This window comes from Andrographis paniculata, unplaced genomic scaffold (assembly GCF_009805555.1).
Source record: "Andrographis paniculata isolate CXL003 unplaced genomic scaffold, ASM980555v1 Contig56END, whole genome shotgun sequence".
Taxonomy (NCBI): Eukaryota; Viridiplantae; Streptophyta; class Magnoliopsida; order Lamiales; family Acanthaceae; genus Andrographis; species Andrographis paniculata.
Genome location: NW_026137591.1, coordinates 872,313 through 895,888, shown reverse-complemented (window position 1 = coordinate 895,888; position 23,576 = coordinate 872,313). Strand labels below are relative to the sequence as shown.

At 29.6% G+C, this 23,576-nt stretch overlaps 3 protein-coding genes across 4 annotated transcripts; 2 read left to right on the top strand and 1 right to left on the bottom strand.

The window, feature by feature from the left end:
• The first annotated feature begins 5,173 nt into the window (after window positions 1-5,173).
• LOC127256560 (L-2-hydroxyglutarate dehydrogenase, mitochondrial) lies at window positions 5,174-9,026 on the top strand. Of its 2 annotated transcripts, XM_051282621.1 has the most exons (5): window positions 5,177-5,695; window positions 6,988-7,269; window positions 7,367-7,803; window positions 7,889-8,048; window positions 8,793-9,026. In XM_051282621.1, the coding sequence occupies exons 1-5, from the start codon at window positions 5,411-5,413 to the stop codon at window positions 8,904-8,906; spliced, it is 1,278 nt and encodes a 425-aa protein (XP_051138578.1). In that variant the 5' UTR covers window positions 5,177-5,410; the 3' UTR covers window positions 8,907-9,026. The 2 variants fall into 2 exon arrangements, with proteins under 2 accessions (XP_051138579.1, XP_051138578.1); XM_051282622.1 differs by lacking the exon at window positions 8,793-9,026 and having other exon boundaries at window positions 5,174-5,695; window positions 7,867-8,026.
• Window positions 9,027-11,443: 2,417 nt separating this feature from the next.
• LOC127256680 (nuclear/nucleolar GTPase 2) lies at window positions 11,444-17,782 on the top strand. Its single transcript, XM_051282806.1, has 11 exons — window positions 11,444-11,765; window positions 12,044-12,177; window positions 12,279-12,408; window positions 12,521-12,678; window positions 13,342-13,443; window positions 13,543-13,647; window positions 14,093-14,221; window positions 15,151-15,291; window positions 15,796-15,896; window positions 16,426-16,483; window positions 17,249-17,782. Exons 1-11 carry the CDS (start codon window positions 11,525-11,527, stop codon window positions 17,537-17,539), a joined length of 1,590 nt encoding a protein of 529 aa, XP_051138763.1. The 5' UTR covers window positions 11,444-11,524; the 3' UTR covers window positions 17,540-17,782.
• Window positions 17,783-22,432: 4,650 nt separating this feature from the next.
• On the bottom strand, window positions 22,433-23,363 carry LOC127256543 (probable calcium-binding protein CML36). The gene has a single exon (XM_051282595.1). It carries the CDS (start codon window positions 23,219-23,221, stop codon window positions 22,571-22,573), a length of 651 nt encoding a protein of 216 aa, XP_051138552.1. The 5' UTR covers window positions 23,222-23,363; the 3' UTR covers window positions 22,433-22,570.
• Between the last annotated feature and the right edge of the window lie 213 nt (window positions 23,364-23,576).

Below are 23,576 nucleotides of genomic sequence, written 5' to 3'. Positions count from 1 at the left end.
TTGTATTGTCAAATTTACACCAAATTTACATAAAAAATTATATTTAAAATATAATTATAATGAAAAATAAAATATTAATATGTATATATATGGTTATTACTTAGAGTTGTTTCAATTATATTATTACGTATATAATCTTTATAAAGTGACTTTCACATAAGTTTTTTCAATTGTTACATCAGTCCACATATTTTGAGCATTAATATATTGAATTCATCTAATTATACGAAATATTATGATCTTCGTATGAGAAAAAGAAAATTATAATAACTAATTATTTATATAAAAAAAATAATGATGGAAATCATGTATGTCTATTATTATAATTTGTATTTAAATTCGTTACCAATTTCAAAATCATATGTAATTTCCAAATCGACAAGACTAACTATTCCATATTTTTATTTTATTTATATAAATAACTATTCAAATGGTAATTGTTAAATTATCTTCTTTCTCATATGATTTATCATTTTTTTTTGGTATTATTAGAGGAATTAAATATATTGATGTTTAAAATTTTAGGTTTGTCAATGTGTAACAATTGCAAAGAATTTTGTAAAATTTTATTTCACGAATGTTATATGCATGTAGTGGAATAATGGAAACAATTTTAAGGTAATTAATAATCACATATATATATAAATATTTCATTTTTTATTTTCATTGTATTTATATTTCATATATATTATTTTTTTTATGAAGTTTTGAGGTAAATTTGACGATAAAAGATGTTACAAGAAAAATAAAATTTAAAATTATTGCACAAATAATGTCAATTTATTTTTTGCTATGAATAATTTTATTTGAAATATCTACGAGATCGGGTATATTTAATATATTAATTTATATTTATTAGTTTTAACAAACTAATAAATATATATATGTATTTTCAAATGTAATGACAGAAAAATGATATATTATTAGTATGTGATACTTTATTGATCCGAAAAATATTTGAATATTTCTACAAAAAAAATTTTCATAATAAACAAGCTGCTCCAGCGTGCCTGCTATCATTGTATAGAAGAAAACCCGATAGTGGACGTCGAAGTAGAAGCAAATGACGGTGCTGTTACACAGCTTACCTGATCACATAGATACTTAAAATAAAATAGTTAACAAGAATGATAAATTGAAATTGTTTGTGTAATAATTATAAATTTCTTCCATAATTATTTGTTGTCTTAGTTTTGAATTTTCAGTTTTTGTGATCCTGGTTTCGAGATGACTCGTTTGAGTGACCTTTGAGTCAATACAAAAGAATTATAATGTCTATCAAGTTCGTCTTCAATAATTATTATTAGTATTTTTTATGAGCTTAGACGACTGCGTTTGCTTCAGATATCACATTTTACTGTCAAATTTACATCAAACTTACATAGAAAATTATATATGAAATATATTTATAATAAAAATATATAATATTGATATATATGTGTGTGTATGCGCGGATATTAACTTAGAGTTATTTCGATTATATCATTACAATGCATATAACCTTCATGAAGTGAATTTTTCTTGCAATTATTACTTGTAGCAGTCCATATAATATGAACAACAATATATTCAATTCAATCAACAATACAAAAAATTATGATCTTCATAAATGACTAATTGAATAACCATTTATACAAGTAAACTAAAAGTATGGAATATTTACCCATCCTTGAAAATCACGTATGCATATTCTTATAATTTGTGTTTTAATTCATTATCAATTTCAAAAGCATATGTGATTTTCAACATCGACAAGGAGTAATATTTTTATATTTTAGTTTTTTTTTAATAAATAATTATTCAATTAATAATTTTTTTAGTTATTTTGTTTCTCACATTAAAATTATTTTTTTTTTTCGTATTGTTAGAGGAATTGAACATATTGATGTTCAAAATCATTGGACTGCTAATGTGTAGCAATGCAAAAATTTATGTGAAACATATTTCACGAATGTTATATGCATGGATTACAATGGAAATAGTTGAAACAATTTTAAGGTAATAACTACACATATATAAATATTCAGTTTTTATTTTTTATCATATTTGTATTTCATATATAAAAAATAATATTTTATATTGAATGTTGACTTTTGTGAAGATATAAAATATATATAAAAAATCATGTAAAAAAATATTATTTGTCTTTTATTGTTTTTCAGTTTTTTTTTCCTTATATAAGATATATATCCAAATTTTCGATACTTAAAAAGCACAAATTGTTCAACCAGAGTGAAGAGAGAAGGATCTTTCTATTTTCGATCTTTCTATTTTCAATTCTTCGTCGCTCAATTACCGCGCCGTCATGTCGGATTCACCTTCTCCGGTGCGGTGCTACCCTCTCCCGGCCGCACCAACAATCCTCAACTTGTCGACTTTGAACCTTTCCTCTCCCTGAGTCCGAATCACCGCAACACATAAAAGCATATACGAATCCCAATGTCGGCAAGGAATAACTATTCCATATTTGTAGTTTATTTTTATAAATAATTATTCAATTAGTAATTTTTTTTAGTTATTTTCTTTCTCATATGAAGATATGTATATATTTTTTTTAAGTATTGTTAAAGGAATTGAACATATTGATGTTCAAAATCTTTGAACTGTCAGTGTGTAATCATTGCAAAAAAAAATTGTGTGCAACTTACTTCACAAATGTTATATGCATATATTGGAATAGAATAGTCCAAACAACTTTAAAATACTATCCACACACATATAATATTTAATTTTTCATTTTTCATCATATTTATATTTCATAAATATAATTTTTTATGTAACTTTAATATAAATTTGACGATAAAAAATAATGAATCTAAATTGTTACCCAAACAATCTCAAGTTATCTTTCGTTGTGAATAATCTTATTTGAAATATCTACAAGATCACGTATATTGTATACTCTTGTATTTAATAGCATATTATTTTATGTTTATTGGTTTTAACAAACTAATATTTTTGTTTTGAAATGTCATGACAGAAAAATAGTACACCATTAGTATATGATTACGTTCAAACTTTCATAAACATGTTTATATATTTATACAATCAGTTTCTCCTTCATGCGTATGATCATAAAATCGTTAAATTTTGTATGAGGGAAGCGGAATAAGATTATCATCGCCAATTCGATGGGTATGTGGAGAAGATTAATCTCATAGATCAAAAGATGACAGGCCTTGTGGCCAATATTAAACAGCTCATCAAACTTTATGTGAGTTGAAAAGTTCCAAAAACTGAAGAAAGAATGATTGGCATTGTGGAAGGGACTTCAATTTTGGAAGTTAAAGAAAAAGCTGCCAAAGCAGATAAGTCTTTACCGATTGCAGAAACTAGAGATAAAGTAGTTGAATTTACCGAACAATCCCCAATTGCGTAGACAAACGAAGAAACTGTGGATGAAGAAACTAGGGTTGAAGAGGAAGGAAATCTACCGGAGAACGAAGAAGGAAAAAAAAAAGAAAAATAATATATGGCCGAAGAAGAAGAAACTATGGTTGATACAAATGAATCATTTTTTTGAGGTAAACTTTGGCGCTTTCTGATTTATGCCAATTCTTATATTATGTTGGAGCCAATGTGAACTTGCAGAAGATGATTTGTATGTTTGTCGATTTCTATTAAATGTCTTTGCTGATAAATTTGGATAATATCTATGGTACTAACTTGTGATTCGAAATTTGTGATTTGCATTTTTTGAATTGTTGTTTTTTTCAATCTGTTGGCCAAAGTGGTTCTTGATTGTGAAACTGTGAAATTTGTGAAGGAATACCAAGAATTTTTTTGTTTGTTTTGTTTATTTGTTGTCCTCTTTCCAGTTTGTTCGTTTGTTTTGTCGCTAATAAAAGGTCGCGTCTTTTCTTGTCCTTGGGTATGAACTTTTTCGAAGGAACTTGCTAGTAAAATATATTTAGAAACAATATATTGTATTTATAGTAGTTATTTTATTTTAAGAGATTTGTAAGATTCTTGTCTTATTTAGAGTATCACTATAAATATGTGCATAGTCTTATGATTGAAATAGAGAATTTCAATTTATTATATTCTAACATGGTTTCAGAGCCAAAATCTCTCCGGGTATATCTATGACCCGTTGGGATTATTTTTATGTCGTCTACGTCACTACTACTCCACTGACAGAGTCTATTTTCGACTCTAACGCCGTTGATAGTCCTGTTTTTTACTCTAACTCTATTGAGAGTGAGAGAATCATGTTTTCGACTCTAACTCTATTGTGAGCGAGTGAGTCTTGTTTCTGACTCTAGCTTTGTAAAGTGAGCGAGTCCTGTTTTTTACTCTAGTTCTGTTATGAGAGAGCGAGTCTTGTTTCTAACTCTAACGGTGTTGAGAGTTCTGCTTCTGACTTTGATCAAGTGGACGGCTGCATCACCTTCAGTCAATCTTGGCGAATTCAAATTCGTAGTCACTTCTGACAAATTCAAGTTTGTTCAATCATATCTTGAGTTTGAGGAAGAGTGTTAAAATATATTTAGAAGTAATATATTATATTTATGGTAGTTATCTTATTTAAGAAATTTATAAGATTCTTGTCTTATTTAGACGATTTGTATATTATTATAAATATGTATGTATTTTTATGATTGAAATATATAATTTTAGTTTAATATTCTAACATTCATAGTATGATTTAAGAGTAAAATAAATATTACATTACTCCATTTGTCTCACTTTAAGCAAATTTTTAGAATTTTATAATAGATTAAAAAATAATTGTTATGTAAAATGTATATGAGATTTCGATATTTTGGTTTTTTTATTTTATGTAAAATCAATTATATATGAAATATTATGATGTGTAATTTATGTAGAAAAGGTATTTTAGTATTTGTTTATGATTATTTTTATTAAAATATAAATAAAATACTTTTAAATGAGATAAACAAAAATGATAAAAATTATTTTGAATTGAAACGAATAATGTATTACAAATAATACATAATTTATATTAATATTATACAAATATAATATTCTCGCTATTCGTTTCTAAAATTTACATTTACTTTTTATTATACTTAATATTAAAAATATTTTTATATTTATATAATTTTTTATACAAATATCTTTATATTAATATTATAAAACAGTAATAAAAAGTTAAAATAATATCAAACTAAAGTAAATTTTTTACAAACCAAATAGAATTACACCAAAATACGGTGCAAATAGAAAAACCACACCACCAAAATAACAGCGAATCGTGTATGTCCTCGATGAGCTCGCCACTGTCCCTTCAGCTCTAGATCTTTCGTGCTGATTTTTTTTCATTACTATCTCTTGTTAATCGACGATGAAGTTGATGTTGATTATCGAATCGTGGGTATAAATTTCTCCACGAAATTTTGTGCAATTCGGTTATTTTGGGGGAAATTGGAAATTTGCGCGAGTGAAGATGCGATTCAGTTCGTCAATTGGGATTTCCAGTGCCCTAGCCCTAGCAGGGAGGAAATCGAGGTCGTTTTCGGCGGAGCATTTCAATTCGGTGCCGAGAGAGGCGGCGGATGCGGTGGTGGTAGGCGGCGGCGTGGTGGGCATAGCGGTGGCGCGTGAGCTTTCGATAAACCACGGCAGAGAGGTTCTGGTTGTGGAATCGGCGGCGACGTTCGGGACGGGGTCGAGTTCTCGCAACAGTGAAGTCATTCATGGTGGCATCTATTACCCTCGCAATTCTCTCAAGGTAATTCCATTTACTCCTCGATTAGGTTATGATTGAATCAAGCTAAATAGCATAACTTACATAATATAAAAAATAAAAAAATTAATTTATAACTCAAAAAAAATTATAAAATATTAATGTACTCCTTCTGTCCGAATATTTTTATGGACTTTTGTTTTGACATAAAAATTTAAAAATAATACTATCTCCGTCCTACTCACTATTTTTATTTTTTATGTCTTATAGAATTTTTTTCTTTTAAAATATAATTAGATACTTATTAATTACTTACTTAGTAATTATGCTACCATGAACAATTTATCCCAGACAGAGAGAGTAACATTTTAATATGAAAGTAGAATAAGTAAAAATTAAATTGGAATATTATAAAAAAATTGTTAAAAATTAATAAAAATAGCAGTATAATTAGAAAAAAAAAAAAGTGTCAAATTGACTATTATTCATTAAAATAAAGGTAATAAATTTGTGGTCCCATAAGAGATGGCTGGTGGTATTGGACTTGTGACCGTGAGGTTATGGATTCAAATTGTCTATCGAAACTAGTTTGCAGGTTATTAGGTTAGCGACTGCAGGTTAAAAAATGGATTATATACATAAATTTAACAGAAAATAGAAAATGAAACTGATATGATTATCTTGGACTAGGGGGTATAATATTTATATAACAAATTATATACTATAATTTTTGGTATGGTATGTGATATTATCTGAAATTTTCACTATATTATAAGGTGCCACCCCTATTCTGAATGCCTTTCTTGAATTCACAAGATTGATATTATGTTAAGAATATAAAGGTATAAAGTAGCGGGTTCGTTTTACACAATTGCACGTTTAGATAGAGGGTTTTGGAATTGTAGAGTTTTGGAAAGTTTTGAAAATAGTAAAAATAATTTGATACTATATTTTATGAGAAGAAATAAATATCTGATATAATGCTTTGTGGGAGGAATGTTATTGTTGATGAATAGTACAAAAACTTCCAAATAATATGTATATAAACATAGCCGTAGTTTGTATCTCAAAAGATTCAAGGGTTTGTTTGGTTTTGGTTTTTATCTAAGTTTTAGTTTAAATAATAGTTTGATATAATATTTTGTGAAAGAAAATAATATATATTTATTGAGAACTGTACAGGTTGAATAGCCTTAGTTTTGATTTAAAACCAAACACACCAAAAGGATCTTGAAACATTTATTTGCTTGTGAACTATGAGACCGAAATTCCTGATTTTCTGATCTGATATTCGGTAAAAAGGGGAGTATCGAGGAACTGAGAAATTACTTTTGCAGGCAAGATTTTGTGTTAGGGGACGGCATTTGCTGTACAAATATTGTCGACAACACCAAATTCCTCATAAACAAATTGGCAAGCTGATCGTTGCAACTGGACCTAATGAAGTTGCCAAGTTGAATTTTCTGATGGCTCGAGGAACTGAAAATGGAGTTGAAGGCCTGAGAATGATGGAGGGACATGAAGCTACGCAACTCGAGCCAGAATTGCAATGTACAAAAGCTCTACTATCACCAGCATCTGGAATAATTGATAGCCATTCATTTATGCTATCCCTTCTGGTATTCCTTACATCTAGTCGTCTTTACTTATCGCCATGTTAATCATTTGCCACTTTTGGAGTTATTATATCCGTATTGACAGGACTGTAGCATTTAGGGAGAAGCTGAGAGCCACGGTGCCATTTTTTCTTACAATTCGACTGTAATTGGTGGTGAATACAAAGAAGATCAGATTCAGCTTCACATTTCCGAAAGCCAGGCTCTAAAAAACTGGGATGGAAAGTCTCCATTGAAGCCCAATCTAATTCTTACCCCCAAAGTTGTGGTGAATTCAGCAGGCTTGGGTTCGATTGCCCTTTCGAAACGAATTAATAGCCTCAATCCCAGCGTCATTCCACAACCCTACTTTGCCCGCGGCTGCTATTTTACATTATCAAACAGTGGCACTCCTCCCTTCCGACATTTGATCTACCCTATACCCGAAGATGGTGGCCTTGGAGTGCACGTCACTTTGGACTTAAATGGCCAAGTTAGATTTGGTCCAGATGTTGAATGGATCAACGGTGTCGATGATGTTTCAAGCTTCCTTAACCTGTAAGTTCTCCTTTGAATTGTTCTGAATGGCGGGATGATAATTTCGTAGCTAATTCTTTACAGTATGTTCAATGTCTGTTGAAAGATTCGATTATTCTGTGCCTGGGGATCGTGCAAGCCTGTTCTACCCGGAAATAAGAAAATACTATCCATCTCTGAAGGAGAAGTCATTGGAACCCGGATATGCCGGCATTCGATCAAAGCTGTCTGGCCCGAAGCAGACTCCTGCCGATTTTCTAGTTCAGGTAACATCTGTCTGTCTTGGAGCTTGTTTAATTTGGTTGATAGGATGCTTGATTTCACAGTAAATAAAGTTTTACCGTTTAGAAAAAGTTCTGTGGGAGATCAAATTATTGTAGTTTTAATTTTCTATCCAGTTTTGATTGTCAAAATTGATTGAATTTGCTAATCTTGATATGCAATTTAAAGTTATTTAAGGTTGTGTTTCGATATGTTTTGAAAGTGTTTTGTAAGGTTTTGGAAATCGTAAAAAGTTGATAAAAAATAAATAATCATTTGACATGGTGTTTATATAGAACACAAGTTTTAAATTGATATTTGTAATGAAAGCATTTGGTGTGACGTTTCTTGCAGAAATAACTGTTGATGAATAGTGATAAAAGTGACTTGAAAACATAGTAAACAAAGCTTTAGTAGCAAATTCCCTTTACTTGATGACGGAAAATCTCTTAAAACTATATGTGTGTTTGTTTATGGATTTGGATTTTTAAGCAGTTGTTTAATGTGATATAAATATATATATATGTTAGAGGGGAAAAAAAAAAATTGAACAGTAATTATGGTAGTTTGACCTCAAAAAATCGAAATTTCTGCAAACATTATGAATTATGATATTGAAAAGAAAAAGTTGTTCTAGCAAAGATTAAAATCTTTCTAGTAAACTATGCTATTTGTTTCTCCTGTTAAGATTATCAACGTCAGCGAGCATCGGCAATAGTTTAAAGTCGAATGCGCTTGATGTTGTGCAGGGAGAGGATGTTCATGGCATACCCGGGCTTGTAAATCTCTTTGGCATCGAATCCCCGGGGCTGACCTCAAGCTTGGCCATTGCTGAAGATGTTGCTTCCAGATTATCCAAGTGAGTTTCTCTTTTAGGCTTTCGACATTTGATACAAGATTATAAATATGGTAGTCGTGACGCTTTTAATGTTAAATAAATTTATATTATAATATAAAAAAATAAAAATAATTGTTTGATTTAATGGGAGGATTGAACACATAACATCATAATCTACCGTACAAATTAAATCATTGAACTACACATTTATTTTTAACATAAAATCATTTGTTAATATATTTATAAATATATTTTCTAAAATCATATTTAATCTATAATTTGGGCTGGACACGGAACGGCACGGCCCGACATTGATAGGTCCGGGTACGGAACGATTCATATTAGTGCCAGGCTAGGCATGGTTTGAAATTTTTCGAGCCTATCTTTTTTAGACCTAAATTTGTGTCGAAGTGTGTCTATTTATTTTTTGTCAATCCTAATTCAAATATATGTCAAGGTCTTTATTGGAATAAAATGGGTCGGGCCCGGGTCAAATTAGGTGGGTGGGCTGCCCAAATTAATCAGGCTAAATTTGTATTATAAAATTCTTCTCTAATTTTTACAGGCTATGTTTCTTTTAATGAAAATAAATTTTGTTTATAAAATAAGACAGCCTATGAAAAAAAAAAAAAAAAAAAAAAAAGAAGGAGAAGCTCAATTGTAATAAGATATATCTACTTTAAAAGAAAATCTTTCCAATATGATTATTAAAAAAAAAAAAAAAAAAAAAAAAAGGAGAAGCTCAATTGTAATAAGATATATCTACTTTAAAAGAAAATCTTTCCAATATGATTATTAAAAAAAAAAAAAAAAACATTCGAACATAAAATATTTGTATATTTTATTTTTTTTAACAAAATTAACATTTAACATAAAATATTATTATATTTTAATTATTGACATAATTTTCAATATCTTATATGTATAAAAGAATTCTTCGAATTAAAATATTAAACAAATAAACCCATGTTTATTCTATTTTTACTTAAAATATACTCCCATTGAAATATATATTTGTTAACTATTATTTATTTTTAATAAAAAATAGTATAACATTTCATTTTAAATTTTGTATATTTTTAATAAATATGATTTTTTTAATATTTAAAAAGTATATATATACATATTTTTTTTTGAAATGATAGAAAAAAAAGCATGGACTTTCTTTAGTTAACAAATTTTTACTAATTTGATGTATGTTTAAAAAAACATCACATCAAATATATATATATATATTTTTTTTTATAGAATATCAAATTAAATATTAATTTTTTATTTTTTTAACTTTCAATATTCTAAAAATCTCCAAAAATTCTTGTCTAAACGGAGCAATTTTTTATGTATTGTTTTTTTATATACATTTTTTTTCTTATTAACAACAATTTAAATATATATTACTATCTCTGTCTGGCTTTAAAGGTCTTATTTATTTTTTGGCATGTTGATTCTTTAATATTACTTATTATATAAAAATGTAGTACAAATCAACCAAAAATGACAAAAATATTTCTATTAGTGTCTTATAATACTATTATAATGACATTTGTGCAAAAAATTATACAAATATAAATGTATTTTTAATGTTAAATACAATAATGTAAAAGGTAAATGAAACTCTTAGTTACGAATGGAGTATTTTCATTAAAAAATATTAATTTTAATTATATTGAAATTGACTATATTTAAATATCAATATATTTTTATTCTTTAAAAAAATATTTATTTTTATCAAAATTCTGTTATACTAGGCGAAGTCGTGTTATGCACTGTGTAATTATAAATTTTATTGAATTATTAAAATTAATTATTATTATTAAATATATAATATTTTAATACAAGAATCTGAATATATTAAAATATTTCATACATCAACTTCTAATATTCTAAACATTAGAGATTAAAATATTTCATACATCAACTTCTAATATTCTCTAAACACTAGAGATTGATAAATTTTATCGATTAAATATAATTATATTAATTTTTAATTATATTACATCGTATATCAATTATTACAAGAACTAATTGTTGACCTTAATGAAGTTACTTGCGCCTATGTGGTGTGATAGTTTAGTATTTTTTCTAAGAGACATTATTATTATTATAAATTATTCATACGTGTTTATTTGTGAAATTTTTATTTCTAATTTTAAAAAATTTTAAATATTTATTTTTAAAGTATATTTATTTGTTAGATTTCAATTTTAATAATTATATTTTAATAAAATGGAAAATATTTGATGTGATGTATAAAATAAAAATAACAAATATTAATATATTATAATAGTATAATATTATAATTTAAAATCAATATAAAAAAAAAATATTATAATAAATTATAGTTATAAAATTGAAGATAAATATATGCAAATAAATAAATAAATACACAAATAAACAAACCCTAAATAGAGCCGACTCCTCACCGCCGCCCACCCCCACTTTCTTCTTCCTCTTCTGTCTTCTTCGTTACATTATTATTATTATTATTATTATTATTATTATTATTATTATTATTATACATTTTTTAATTTTATATTAGAATATATTAATTCTGAATTCCAAAGCCTTCTCGACAAACCCTAATTTCCCAGATAAGGGTTTTTCTATTTTATCTTGAAGGCTTATTGCCGTCGGCAGAAGCAGATGGGGAAGAAGAAAGAGAGGTCGGTGAACGTCTCCGGGAAGCCAAAGCATTCCCTCGACGTTAACAGGGATGCTTCCAAGGGCAGTAAATCCAACAATGGCCGGAGCGCCGCCACGGTCCGCCGACTCAAGATGTACAACACACGCCCAACGCGCGATGCCAAGGGCAAAATTCTCAAGCACGATCTGCAGTCAAAGGAATTGCCTAACACTCGTATTATGCCCGATCGTCGATGGTTTGGTGCGTTCTGTTGCTCTTACACCAACTGCTTTTCTGTTAAATTGTTCAAATTTGAGCGGCTCGCATCGATTTATATTTAATTTATGAAGCTATGGATGCAACTGTGTAATTTACACAAACAATTAATTGAATTTCTAAAATTGCAAAGACGTTATTTACTCGTCAATGAGTGATATAAAGAAGAAGAAGAAGTATTTTGTTTAGCGATGCTGTTTGGAAGAAATTTGAATATAACGCTGTCAGTTCTTTCATTAATTTATCTATCTATATTTTTGCAGGGAACACCCGTGTAGTAAATCAGAAAGAGCTTGAATTTTTCAGAGAGGAGCTTCAAACTCGCCTTTCAAGCAACTACAATGTTCTTTTGAAGGAAAGAAAGTTGCCTATGTCCCTGTTAAATGACAATCAAAAGGTTTGAACCACTGATTGTGAATATATAATTTGTTTGAGGGCCAGTAGCTCCTCTTGCATTCATAAAATTGTCTGATTTGGTTCTTTTGCATACATTTAAAGCAATCAAGAGTTCATCTCCTGGACACAGAGCCTTTTTCCGATGCCTTTGGTCCTAAGACCAAGAGGAAGAGACCTAAATTGATGGCATCTGATTATGAATCTTTGCTCAAAAGAGTTGATGGTTCTCAAGGTGACGGGGATATTGAATTGTCCCTTAGTTTGGTGATATTTTAATGAATCTTAGATAAAGTTAGAAGTTCTTTGGGTAATTTTAGTACTAACGGCTGAAATTTACACTGCAGAGGTCTTTGAAGAGAAGCATGGTGCTAGTACATCTGCAGAAGGAGGTGATGATGGGGCCAGAGATCTTGTCCGCCACACAATGTTTGAAAAGGGTCAAAGCAAACGCATATGGGGGGAGCTCTACAAAGTGATTGATTCTTCAGATGTTGTTGTGCAGGTAAATTTGGGCTGATAATAAATAGTTTTAATTATTTTATTTCCTTTAGTAATTTAATTTGGCTGGTTTCTGCTTAAGTTTTCTTGGTTTAATGACTTGGTTGGTATTTTATGCCTTCAATCATTAAGGCTGGAAATGCATCTTAAGAAGCTGTTTGTATATTTAAACATTTTGAACATTTAGTTTAGCCCTGACTGGTAAAAATTTGTTGAAGTGTGATTACTTGTGTTTTGGTGTATTGTTTTTTGATTATTTTATAGTTGTTAATGTGATGTTTTCACTGAAAAATAAGTGTTAATTGTGATATTTTTGGTGGGAAAATGGTAAATTGAATAGTTTGAAAGAACAAGTAAACAAACCCTGACTGCGAACTGCCTAACACGCCTAAAATGAAGTAGTAATTATGTCATGGCTAGTTTGAAATTTTGAATCTTTTAGCTGGAAAAATACAGTGAATTTTTAATTTAAAGCAATTACTATAAAATGAAATGCTATTATTTCCATATTTTTCTGCCTCTTTTCGTGGAAGTATATCTGTGATTGAAACTCTCTTCATATGCTTCTGTTCATGCTGCTACGTTGTTTTGATATGGATTTTTGTTTATTCATCAACCCATTTTTTATAATGTAAATTACTTGGAAACTGTCTTAATTATATGGCAGGTTCTTGATGCTAGGGATCCGCAAGGTACAAGATGCTATCATTTGGAGAAGCATTTGAAAGAGAATTGCAAGCATAAGCACATGATTCTTCTACTAAACAAGGTTTGCACCTCTTGCATATTGTCGTTGCATTAGTACTTTTTTCTTGTTGGTTGCTTAACTTTGATTGTTAAATCCTTACATCCGTGTATTTATTTGCAGTGTGACTTGGTTCCTGCTTGGGTAACAAAAGGATGGCTTAGAGTTCTTTCCAAGGAGTACCCGGCACTTGCTTTTCATGCAAGCATAAACAAATCATTTGGAAAGGTCTGGTAGATCTCATCTTAAATTATGGTACCAGTTTAACATTGGTGTATCATCAGCTTAAGTTGTGATTCTCAAAAAGGAGACCATCCACTTTCTACATTCCAATTTGTTGCTTTTTATGTTTCCAATCATGGTCCTATGATGAACAGCGGGGCAACTAAAGAAATCTCATGTTTTTGTGATAGAAGATCTAGTTTTGCCTGCATAGGATATAGAAATTATATTAATTTTGGTTAAGAAAAAAAAAATCCAAGTCATGCAGTTGTTGTTCTCTCATTACCGTTTCCTCCCTCAGAAAATTGAACTACCAAAATGACATCATTACCATTCAACATTTATGTAAAAATCTTTGTTTTCTACGTGCAAGTGTGCAAGTAGGTGTGTTAGTTAACTAGCATCAAAAAAATTTCTGATGCATATTTTCTGGATTAAATTTTACTTTCAGGGGTCCCTTCTCTCAATATTGAGACAATTTTCCCGTCTAAAAAGTGACAAGCAAGCTATATCTGTGGGATTTGTCGGGTATCCAAATGTTGGGAAATCATCTGTTATCAATACTTTACGCACAAAGAATGTAAGACACTCTGTACTCTTTTAATTTGGATTGGCCGCTTTTCTTTCTCTTGCCCACAATCCTTTACAAAGCAATTTGTGTTAGATTCAACAATGCTGGCAATTTAGCCTTTGTCTATGTTTTGCATACAAAGAATGTAGTTTTGCTTTGTATTTTCCTTACTCGTTTGAACCGGCAGTCCTTATTCATTCATTATGAACTGCATTGTTAGAAATTATTAAAGACTTCTTTTTCTTATTAATTTTTAAATTGACTGTTTGATAAAGACCTGATGGGTAAATGTAGTTGGAATGTAAGCCTCTTAGACCAGGAGTAGAAAAAGAATATAATTAATTGAAGATTAAGATGTCCTACTTCCAGCACTTCAGTTAGCTTCTCTTGAGCATTGAGGAGACAGTCCTTGTCCAGACTCCCACGAAAAATTGATTTATCTGTATCTAAAGAATATAATTAATTGAAGATTAAGATGTCCTACCGATGAGGTAGGTTCCAGCACTTCAGTTAGCTTCTCTTGAGCATTGAGGAGACAGTCCTTGTCCAGACTCCCACGAAAAATTGATTTATCTGTATCTAATGCTGCCTCGTGTTTTATTTGCTATAATATTACAACTTATTTAGCTCAAATGCTCAATTACCTTGCATGATATTCTTATATATCATTGTTTGACCCACTTCTTTTTAGTTCATTTGTCCATCTAGTTCTAAATTTCTAATAAATCTTTTTTGCTACTTCTCATCTCTGAGTGAAATTACTACAATGCTCTACATATGCCTCGTTTCTCTAATAGTTCTGTGGAGTGGAATTTGTAATGGTTTCATTCATTAGTTAAGAGTACTATGAGAACTAAATTAAACCATTCGTTTTCTTTTGAACGACTTATTACTTGTCGTTGGATTGTTTGATCATCTTTTACCTTACGCATTTACAGGTTTGTAAGGTTGCACCTATTCCTGGAGAGACCAAAGTGTGGCAGTACATTACACTAACGAAGAGGATCTTTCTTATTGATTGCCCCGGTGTTGTTTATCAAAATAAAGACACAGAGACGGATATTGTCTTGAAAGGAGTGGTAAGATGTTTGGAAATCTTTTATTTTTGAACCTTATTGTTCTATTCATCGTATTTCAGCAGATCAGGGGTGTGATACGGTTCTGAAGTATGAACCGGATAGGGACAGTTCCAATAAGATTTCATTCTTGAATAGAAGCCATTAAGGGTTTTATCTCATGCATATAACTGAAAATGATGAGCACTGTTGTTATAGAGGCAATCATATTCACCAGAATTGGAGGGGGGGTAGGGGGGTAGAAATCCTTAAAAAGAGAGAAATCATAGTAGACGAGCAACTTCTGTTGGGGGTAATGTGGGATCTTGTTACTTTATTCATCTTTGTTCCTATCAAGGGTACATTGTTGTGAATTTGGAAAAAAGATTTTCAGTGTTGCTTCGTATTCACATTTACAATGGCGTAGAGCTTATCTTTTTTTTTTTTTTTTTTGTAATTTTGTTTTTCCCTCAAGTAAAAGAGATTTGCTCTTTCAACTCGTATATGCTGATTAGACTTTTGTTCCAGGTGCGAGTGACAAATTTGCATGATGCTGCCGAACACATTGGTGAAGTTTTGAAACGTGTGAAAAAGGAGCACCTGGAAAGAGCTTACAAAATAAGTGACTGGTATAATTTCTGCTTTATGCTTCGAAGAACGAAAATTTATTTCCTACTTATTTTAGTACAAGTTGCCACCATTGTGACTAGTGTTGGTTCAATATTCTGCCATAGTAGTATATATGATGATAAGTAATCCTCACCCCGAAAAAAACTTATCCGCATTCTACATTCTAAATGCTAAAAGCAAATAATTGTTACACTAAAACTAAAAACTTGTGAGATTTTATTGGTAATCTTCGGCTAATATTTTTTCTAGGTGAATGAGTATACAAGTCTCCTGTTCTAGTATTTTGTATAGTCATTCTTTTATGACATTTCTCTCCCCACAAATATAATTTTACAAACTTATGCTATCTGTGATACCATTACACTATTTATAGCAGCTATTTATAAAGTTGCTTAATGTAACGTCATAAAGCAGCTTTTAAAAACTGGACAAGAAAAGCATATTTGTAAATTAAGGGCTCTTGCTACTTTTCCATAACAATTTACCAAAGGCGAGTTTTAACAACAGACATATTCGTTTTATTTTCAGGGAAGATGATAATGATTTTCTACTTCAGCTGTGCAAGTCGACCGGAAAACTTCTGAAGGTAATCTTGCATATCATCTTGAATATTCAGTCCTATCAGCTTTTTTTAAAGTCGGAACATTTATAGTGTGTTTGTTTGTGGGTTTTAGTGTGTTTGTTTGTGGGTTTTAGTTTCTGAGTTTGGATTTTTGAATAGTAAAAAATTGAATTTGAATAGTTGTTTGATGTAATATAAATAGAGGTTTGTGATGATTTGAATGTAAAATAAATTTATAGTATAATATAAAAAAAAAGTAATTGTTTGATGTAATATTTTTGGTAGAAAAAAAAGAATATAAATAGTAAAAACCTGTAGTAAAATCCACAAAAGAACACAGCCTTGGAGTGTACTTTTGTTTTTGTTGTCTTTTTGGTTTTGGGTGTTTCTGAGATGAAATTAGGGTCTGTTTGTTTGAAGGATTTTGTGGGATTTCCACTATTCCCACAAAAATTTTTCTCCCAAAAACATCAAATCAAATACTTAATTTTTCATTTTGTATATTATACTAAAAATCAATTTTACATTCAAAACATCACATCAATTATTATTTATATCACATCATACAATTATTCAAATTCAAAAAATTTTACTATTCAAATCCCAACTCAAAATCCAAACCCTTAAAACAAACACGCCCCTAGTTTTTTTATGTGAGATTTTGTATAGAAAATGTGTTCAAAATGCTTAAAAATAAAAATTTGAATAGTTGCACCTAAGTAGTTTTCGGCAGCTGCATATATATAGCTAATACTTATTTTATTTATTTTTTATTTGATCTGTGGGTAGGGAGGTGAACCCGACTTAATGACAGCTGCGAAGATGATTCTCCATGATTGGCAGAGAGGTAAAATACCATTTTTCGTTCCTCCTCCAAAGCAAGACGACGAGCCAAATGAATCTAAGGAACAAAGGAAGGCTGTGGATGATGACGAGGCTTCTGCAGCTAGAAAAGCAATCGAAGACCTAATCCAATCTCAGCAGATCGATAATGATCTTGTCCAAAAGGACCTTTTCAACGAGCAGGAGTTAACCGGTGATGGCGATACATCAGACAAACTCAAAGCCACTTCTTCATAGTACGTATTCGCACCTTAAAACTCTTTACCATCGCTGTCCTTTTTCTTTCGCACTGGAATTTGTTTTCTTGTTTAAGTATTATACCATGTAATAACATCAGCCTGCCTTGTTTTTCTAGCTGTAATGGCATTTATATATTATCTATCAGAATTTGATGAGCAGATCAGATTAGATCATAGGATTGTTATAGATGATGGATGAAGACAAACAAACAAGTTAACGAGTATGTTCTTTTTTAGTTTATTTTTTTATTTTCTGTTTTTGTTTGAATGATTTCTTATCATGTTTGTTGTGAGAGAAAAGTAAGAGCAAAAATCAATAATAGTCTCAATCAAATTCATTTTTTTACAATTTTTGGTCCCATTCAAAAATAATTATCAAAATAAGTTCCATACAAAAAATAAATTATGAATTTTGGTTCCACCATTATAATTTCAAGGGAATGTACTGACGTTGGCGGTAATAAAAGCTGATGTGGCATTGGATTTGAATTGAACACGGCCGTGTGTCCAAAAACATGCCCGTGTGTCCACCTTCCATACCATTCTTGGTGCTACCGCCATGACCTCAAAGTATTTCCTAAATCCAAAACCCTAGTCCCCGAACAAAATCAATCACACAAAATCACAGGCTTTCAATCCACCAAGCATACACTGCAAAATCGAAGGGAATCCTCTACTCGAAAAAAATTGCAATCACCAATTCACCACACGCCGCCGTCGATTGCGGAAGCAGACGGAAAGGGTTCAAACTCCGGAGACCGGAATCCGCTATCTAACGTCACGGTAAATCAGCGACGGGATGTCTTCCGCCGCAGCCGCAAGTGGAATTCCCTCAATGCGGCGACGATTGCCGTCGTCGTCGCGATGCATACACTTTGTTTATTCACTCTTTTCGCCTTCAATTGAAGTGTCATCGCCGTCGCTGTTGTTTTGTACTTCATCACCGGCCTCTTCGGAATCACTCTTCTTCCAAAGAAACTTCTTTCACAGAAGTTTAAAAAATCCCTAAATTTCTTAACCTCTCTCACAGAAGTTTAAAAAATCTCCACATTTCTTAAATAGCTTTTCGCTTACTGCGGCCTTCAAGCCCTTCAAGTCAATCAATCAATCGTGTATGTATATGTATAGATTTGTATATATAATTTTGAATTAGTAAAAAATTGCAGGGAAATCCTATAAATTGGGTGAGCACATACAGATATCATCATCAATTCTGTGATACAGAAAAAGATCCACACAGACCAGAGGGGTTTTGATTCAATCGCATTGATAATAAACACGGGCGTGTGTCTCAAACAACACGGCCGTGATTATATATGCTGAATTTTGTATTTTATAACATGGGCGTGTTTCTGGGTACACGGTGGGTACACGGCCATGTTGGATTCAAATCGGATGCCACATCAGCTTTTGTTACCGCCATGTCAGCACATTCCGTTGAAATTATAATGGTGGAATCAAAATTGATAATTTATTTTTTGTATGGGATTTATTTTGATAATTATTTTTGAATTGAACTAAAAATGTCAAAAATAAGTTTGATTGGGACTATTATTGATTTTTGCTCGAAAAGTAATGTATATCTATAGGAATGCTGAAAAATTTTGACTCTATAATTCCAAAAAATGTTGTATAGTGTGTTTAATTGATATATGTATATATGGTGGAATGTTTTGTGAAAAAATATATATACAACCTCCGGCCAGTTCTAAGGTTTACATTTGTTTTTTGCGTTTTTAATAATAATTATTATATCAAAATTAACAAAAATATTTATATTAGTGTTTTATAATATTAATATTTGTACAAAAAAATTACATAAATACTTCATCTATTTCTTATCTATATATCCGTTTATTTTTTGCACGAAGTTTTAGTAATATTAATATTATATTGGAATGTGGTACGAACAAAGTATAAAATACTAAAATAATTTTATTAGTATTGTGTAATATAAAGGTAATAACAACGGACTAAAATGAAAATATGAATAATTTGTTATGAGACAGAGTGATACTCTCTAGTCCGGCCATGTTATTTTTTTAATAATTATTATTATATTAAAATGTATACAAATAAGGGGAAAAAAGACAAAAAATGAATACTTTGAAACATTTGTAAAAAAAAAAAATAGATAAATATAAAAATATTTTTAATATTAATAATATTTTTAAGATAAAGTAAAATATACCCGTCTAATACGAACGAAAAGAGTTTCCTTCCTTTTTATTTTTTCGAAAAAGACATAGTGTAAAGTAATATTGGGATTTGAAGACAAGAAATAAATCCGTTCATGTAAAATGAAATAATATATAATTATTATTTATTAAAATATAATAATAAAAGTATGAGATGATAAAATATAAATAAATTATGAGTTTAGTGAACACAAATATTGACATAATTTTAAAGTGGAAGAGTATCTCAAAATCCATTCAAACACTGTCATGTTCCATTGAATTGAATTCATAATAAATTTTATTTTAATTAATTAGGTCAGTGGTTGGAACCTTGATAATGTGCTAAGGTAATAAATGAAATTCATATTAAATACTCCGTCTATCCCGTAACTATAGATTTAGTTGAGTTTGACACGAGATCGAAATTTAAGAAATATTGATATTAAATAATATATTTTTAATATGAGTAAAAATATTTTTAAGATTATACAATACAAAATAAAGAGATATATAATCAATAATTAATTAATTTATTAAAAGTAGAAGATTTTAAGTGCATAAATATATTAATTTCTTATAAAAAATAAAAAGAAGATTTATAAATAAAACATATTTTAAAATTATTTAAAATTTTTAAAAATAATTAATTGATATAGTATAAATAGAATATAATAAATAAAAATATGTACTATAAAATTTCTTTTAAAAAATTATTTATAGTGAAAATAATTTTAAATTAAGCAAACTTTCTATATAGATGCATGTTACAATGTCTCCATCCAGCTTGGATATGACAATGACTGTTGCTCTAATTATTAACTTATTTTAATTAATTGTTTTTTATTTTCTTTCCCATTATTTCGGAAAATTTTCGGCTTTGAATTTGATATTAAAATAAAAATAAATTTAATATTTATACTTTTAATAATAATATGATTGATGAAAATTAGTCTTTCCGTTTTATAACAGTTAATAGTTTTTATATTAATAAATTTATCAATTTTAATATATTTTTAAAATATAAATTAATTAAATTAAATTTTAACATAGTAAACGTCTCAAAATTCTTTTATTTTTATTTATCTTATAAATAATACATATTTTTACGAACATGTTAAAACATTTGTTGTAATATCGTTAACTTCAATCCATTATTTTTATTATTAGTATATAATTCATCCTAATTTATTTGTTTATAAATTTTATTATATAATAATATTTAAATGATATTTATTATTAATAATATATTTAAACTATAAGGTACTCCCTCCGTCCCAGAAAATATGAGACTATTACTCTAGATACGAGAATTTAAGTAATTAAGAAGTGTATTAGTAAAAATAATTGTAGATTAAGATTAACATAAGTAAATAGTTTAATTAAAATTAAGAAAATTATAAAATTTAAAATGCGATTAAAGTACATAATTATATTTCCAAAAATATAAAGGACAAGTTATGTGGGACGGACGAAAATAGAAAATATGGACAAATTATGTGGGACGGCGGGAGTATTAATTATGTAAATTAAGATATTTTATACTCCTTTCGTCTCCCTCTAGGATCTCATTTACTTTTTGCGTCATTGTATTTAATATTAAAAATATTCTTATATTTGTATAAAATTATTTTATAAATATTCTTCTATTAGTATTATAAGACACTAATTGAAATATTTTACAATTTATTCTTAATTTGTACTAAATTTTGTTATAATAATTAATATTCAAATATCAACAAACAAAGAGTAAATAGAATCCTTAGATACGAATGAAAGTAGTATAATTTTTTTAATAATTTTAAAATAGTATATTATTAGAATTTATAGGATTAATGACATTTTAAATTTGAAGGATTAAAAAAATTAATTGCAAAAAGCTGATTCAAAAACAAGTTTAAAAAGTTTTGGGTGTATTCTTCTACAAATTTTCAAAAAATATATATATATATATAATTATTAATTATATAGACAAATACACCCGAGTTTTCTTTGATAGAAACTTAATGCTTCTTCCTCGCCAAATTTATTCTTACTTTCATTTTTAATTTCTACACTAAATTTATTTTATTATTAATTTTGACAAAATCAACAAATCAACATTTTATTATTATCTTTCACGCAACACTTAATTACAACAAATACCACTAATTTTATTACATTTTCTTTTTATTTACTTTATTTTTTAATTACATTTTTAAAAATACGTTCAACTATCTATCACTTTTTCAATAAAATATATTTTTTTTTTTAATTTTCATGTCGAGCCCAAATAAACTAATTTTACTGGACGAAGGGGTATTAAAATTTTGATATAAAAAATTAGAAAAATTTAAATGATTGCAAAATATGCAAATGAAAATAATAATTTTAATTTTGAGTATTAATTAATTAATTAAATTATTATATTTTATCAAAAATGATTAGTAAAGTGATTGTATTATATGCTTTTATATAATACAGCATCATTCAACGTATAAATACTTAGTTAGTATTTAAATATTAATTATTATATCAAAACAGTAATATAATTAAAAAAATTACAAAAATACTTGCATCAGTGTCTTATAATACTAATAAAAAAATATTTATAAAAATATATATATACAAATATAAAACTATTATTTTCAATTTTAAGGACAAAGATTACTTCTATGTAGCAAAATCAAATAAAAATAAATTTCGTAATTTACCAAAATTTCAACGCCACTGTATTGAATTAATTACTTAATTTCATTTGACAATACAGAAAACAATTTCTGGATATTTGAATTTATCCTTTTGGTAAATTCCCCTATTCATATTAGTATTTATTATTATTATTTAAAAAGATAACGTAGAAACCAGCGGAATCATCTGGGCCGTTGATTCTCCATCAGACGGCTGAAATCAGCGAAGCAGACATACCCATCCCCGTTCCTATCCGCACCCCTTATCATGCGCCGGCAGTCCTCTAACGTGCACCGCAAATCCCCAATCCGCCGGAAAACGCTGAACAGCTCCTCCGCCGTGATCCGCCCGTCGCCGTCCGAATCAAAGTAATCGAAAGTGTCACGCGCCTCCGCTTCGCTCTCCGGCGGCGTGAACGCCGATCCGATCGACTGAAACTCCTCTAAACTGATACAACCGTCGCCGTCGCGATCGACCTCGTTAACCACCAATTGAAGCTCCTCCTGGCTCGGCGGCGGCGCCGCGGCGCCTAGCCGGAAAAGCAGCGCCTCCAGCTCCTCCTTCCGTATCTTCCCGTCGCCGTCGCCGTCGATCATCTCGAACGCGCGTTTGAGCTCGAATCCGACGTCCCGCGCGATCTCCGACCACTCTGCGGCGGCGGCGGGGATGAGGACGCTCGTCGGCGTGGATGAGCCTTTAGGCTTTTTGTAACTGTCCTCCGATGAAGACGACGACGTCGTTTGGGAGCCGAACGACGCCGCATCGGATCTGGAAACTGATCGCGATTTCTTCTGCCGGAAAAACCTCCGGGGAACAATCTGGACGAATTTCATGGCGGAAATTGGAAATTGCAGAAGAAGAAGAGGCGCAGGAGTGATAGGAAGGATCGAGGAAGGAGGCGAGGGTTAAATGCATGGAGAATTGAGAACGCCATTAGTGACCTTCGACGAAGCTTCGTGGAGAGAGAAAGCAACACTTAGCTTAGAAAACGAAGGGTTTCATTTATTTAGTTTTCAATTTGATAGCATACTAATTTTTTAAAAAATAGATTAAAATAAAATATTTTGTTTTTTTAAAAAAAAAATTAATATTTTATTACTAAATAAAGCAATAGGAATAAATCTAAATGACAAAAAAATAAATAAATAAATGAGAATAGATTTGAACGAGAAATAAATTATTATTTAT

What these genes read in the sequence shown, in the direction of transcription:
- LOC127256560 (XM_051282621.1), top strand. Translation starts at nt 5,411, where the DNA reads ATGCGATTCAGTTCGTCAATTGGGATTTCCAGTGCCCTAGCCCTAGCA. An exon ending in CATTTATGCTATCCCTTCTG is followed by an intron (nt 7,270 to 7,366) that starts GTATTCCTTACA and finishes TGTAGCATTTAG; the next exon opens with GGAGAAGCTGAGAGCCACGG. An exon ending in CTGCCGATTTTCTAGTTCAG is followed by an intron (nt 8,049 to 8,792) that starts GTAACATCTGTC and finishes GATGTTGTGCAG; the next exon opens with GGAGAGGATGTTCATGGCAT.
- LOC127256680 (XM_051282806.1), top strand. Translation starts at nt 11,525, where the DNA reads ATGGGGAAGAAGAAAGAGAGGTCGGTGAACGTCTCCGGGAAGCCAAAG. An exon ending in TGTTAAATGACAATCAAAAG is followed by an intron (nt 12,178 to 12,278) that starts GTTTGAACCACT and finishes ATACATTTAAAG; the next exon opens with CAATCAAGAGTTCATCTCCT. An exon ending in GCTTACAAAATAAGTGACTG is followed by an intron (nt 15,897 to 16,425) that starts GTATAATTTCTG and finishes TTTTATTTTCAG; the next exon opens with GGAAGATGATAATGATTTTC.
- LOC127256543 (XM_051282595.1), bottom strand. Translation starts at nt 23,221, where the DNA reads ATGAAATTCGTCCAGATTGTTCCCCGGAGGTTTTTCCGGCAGAAGAAA.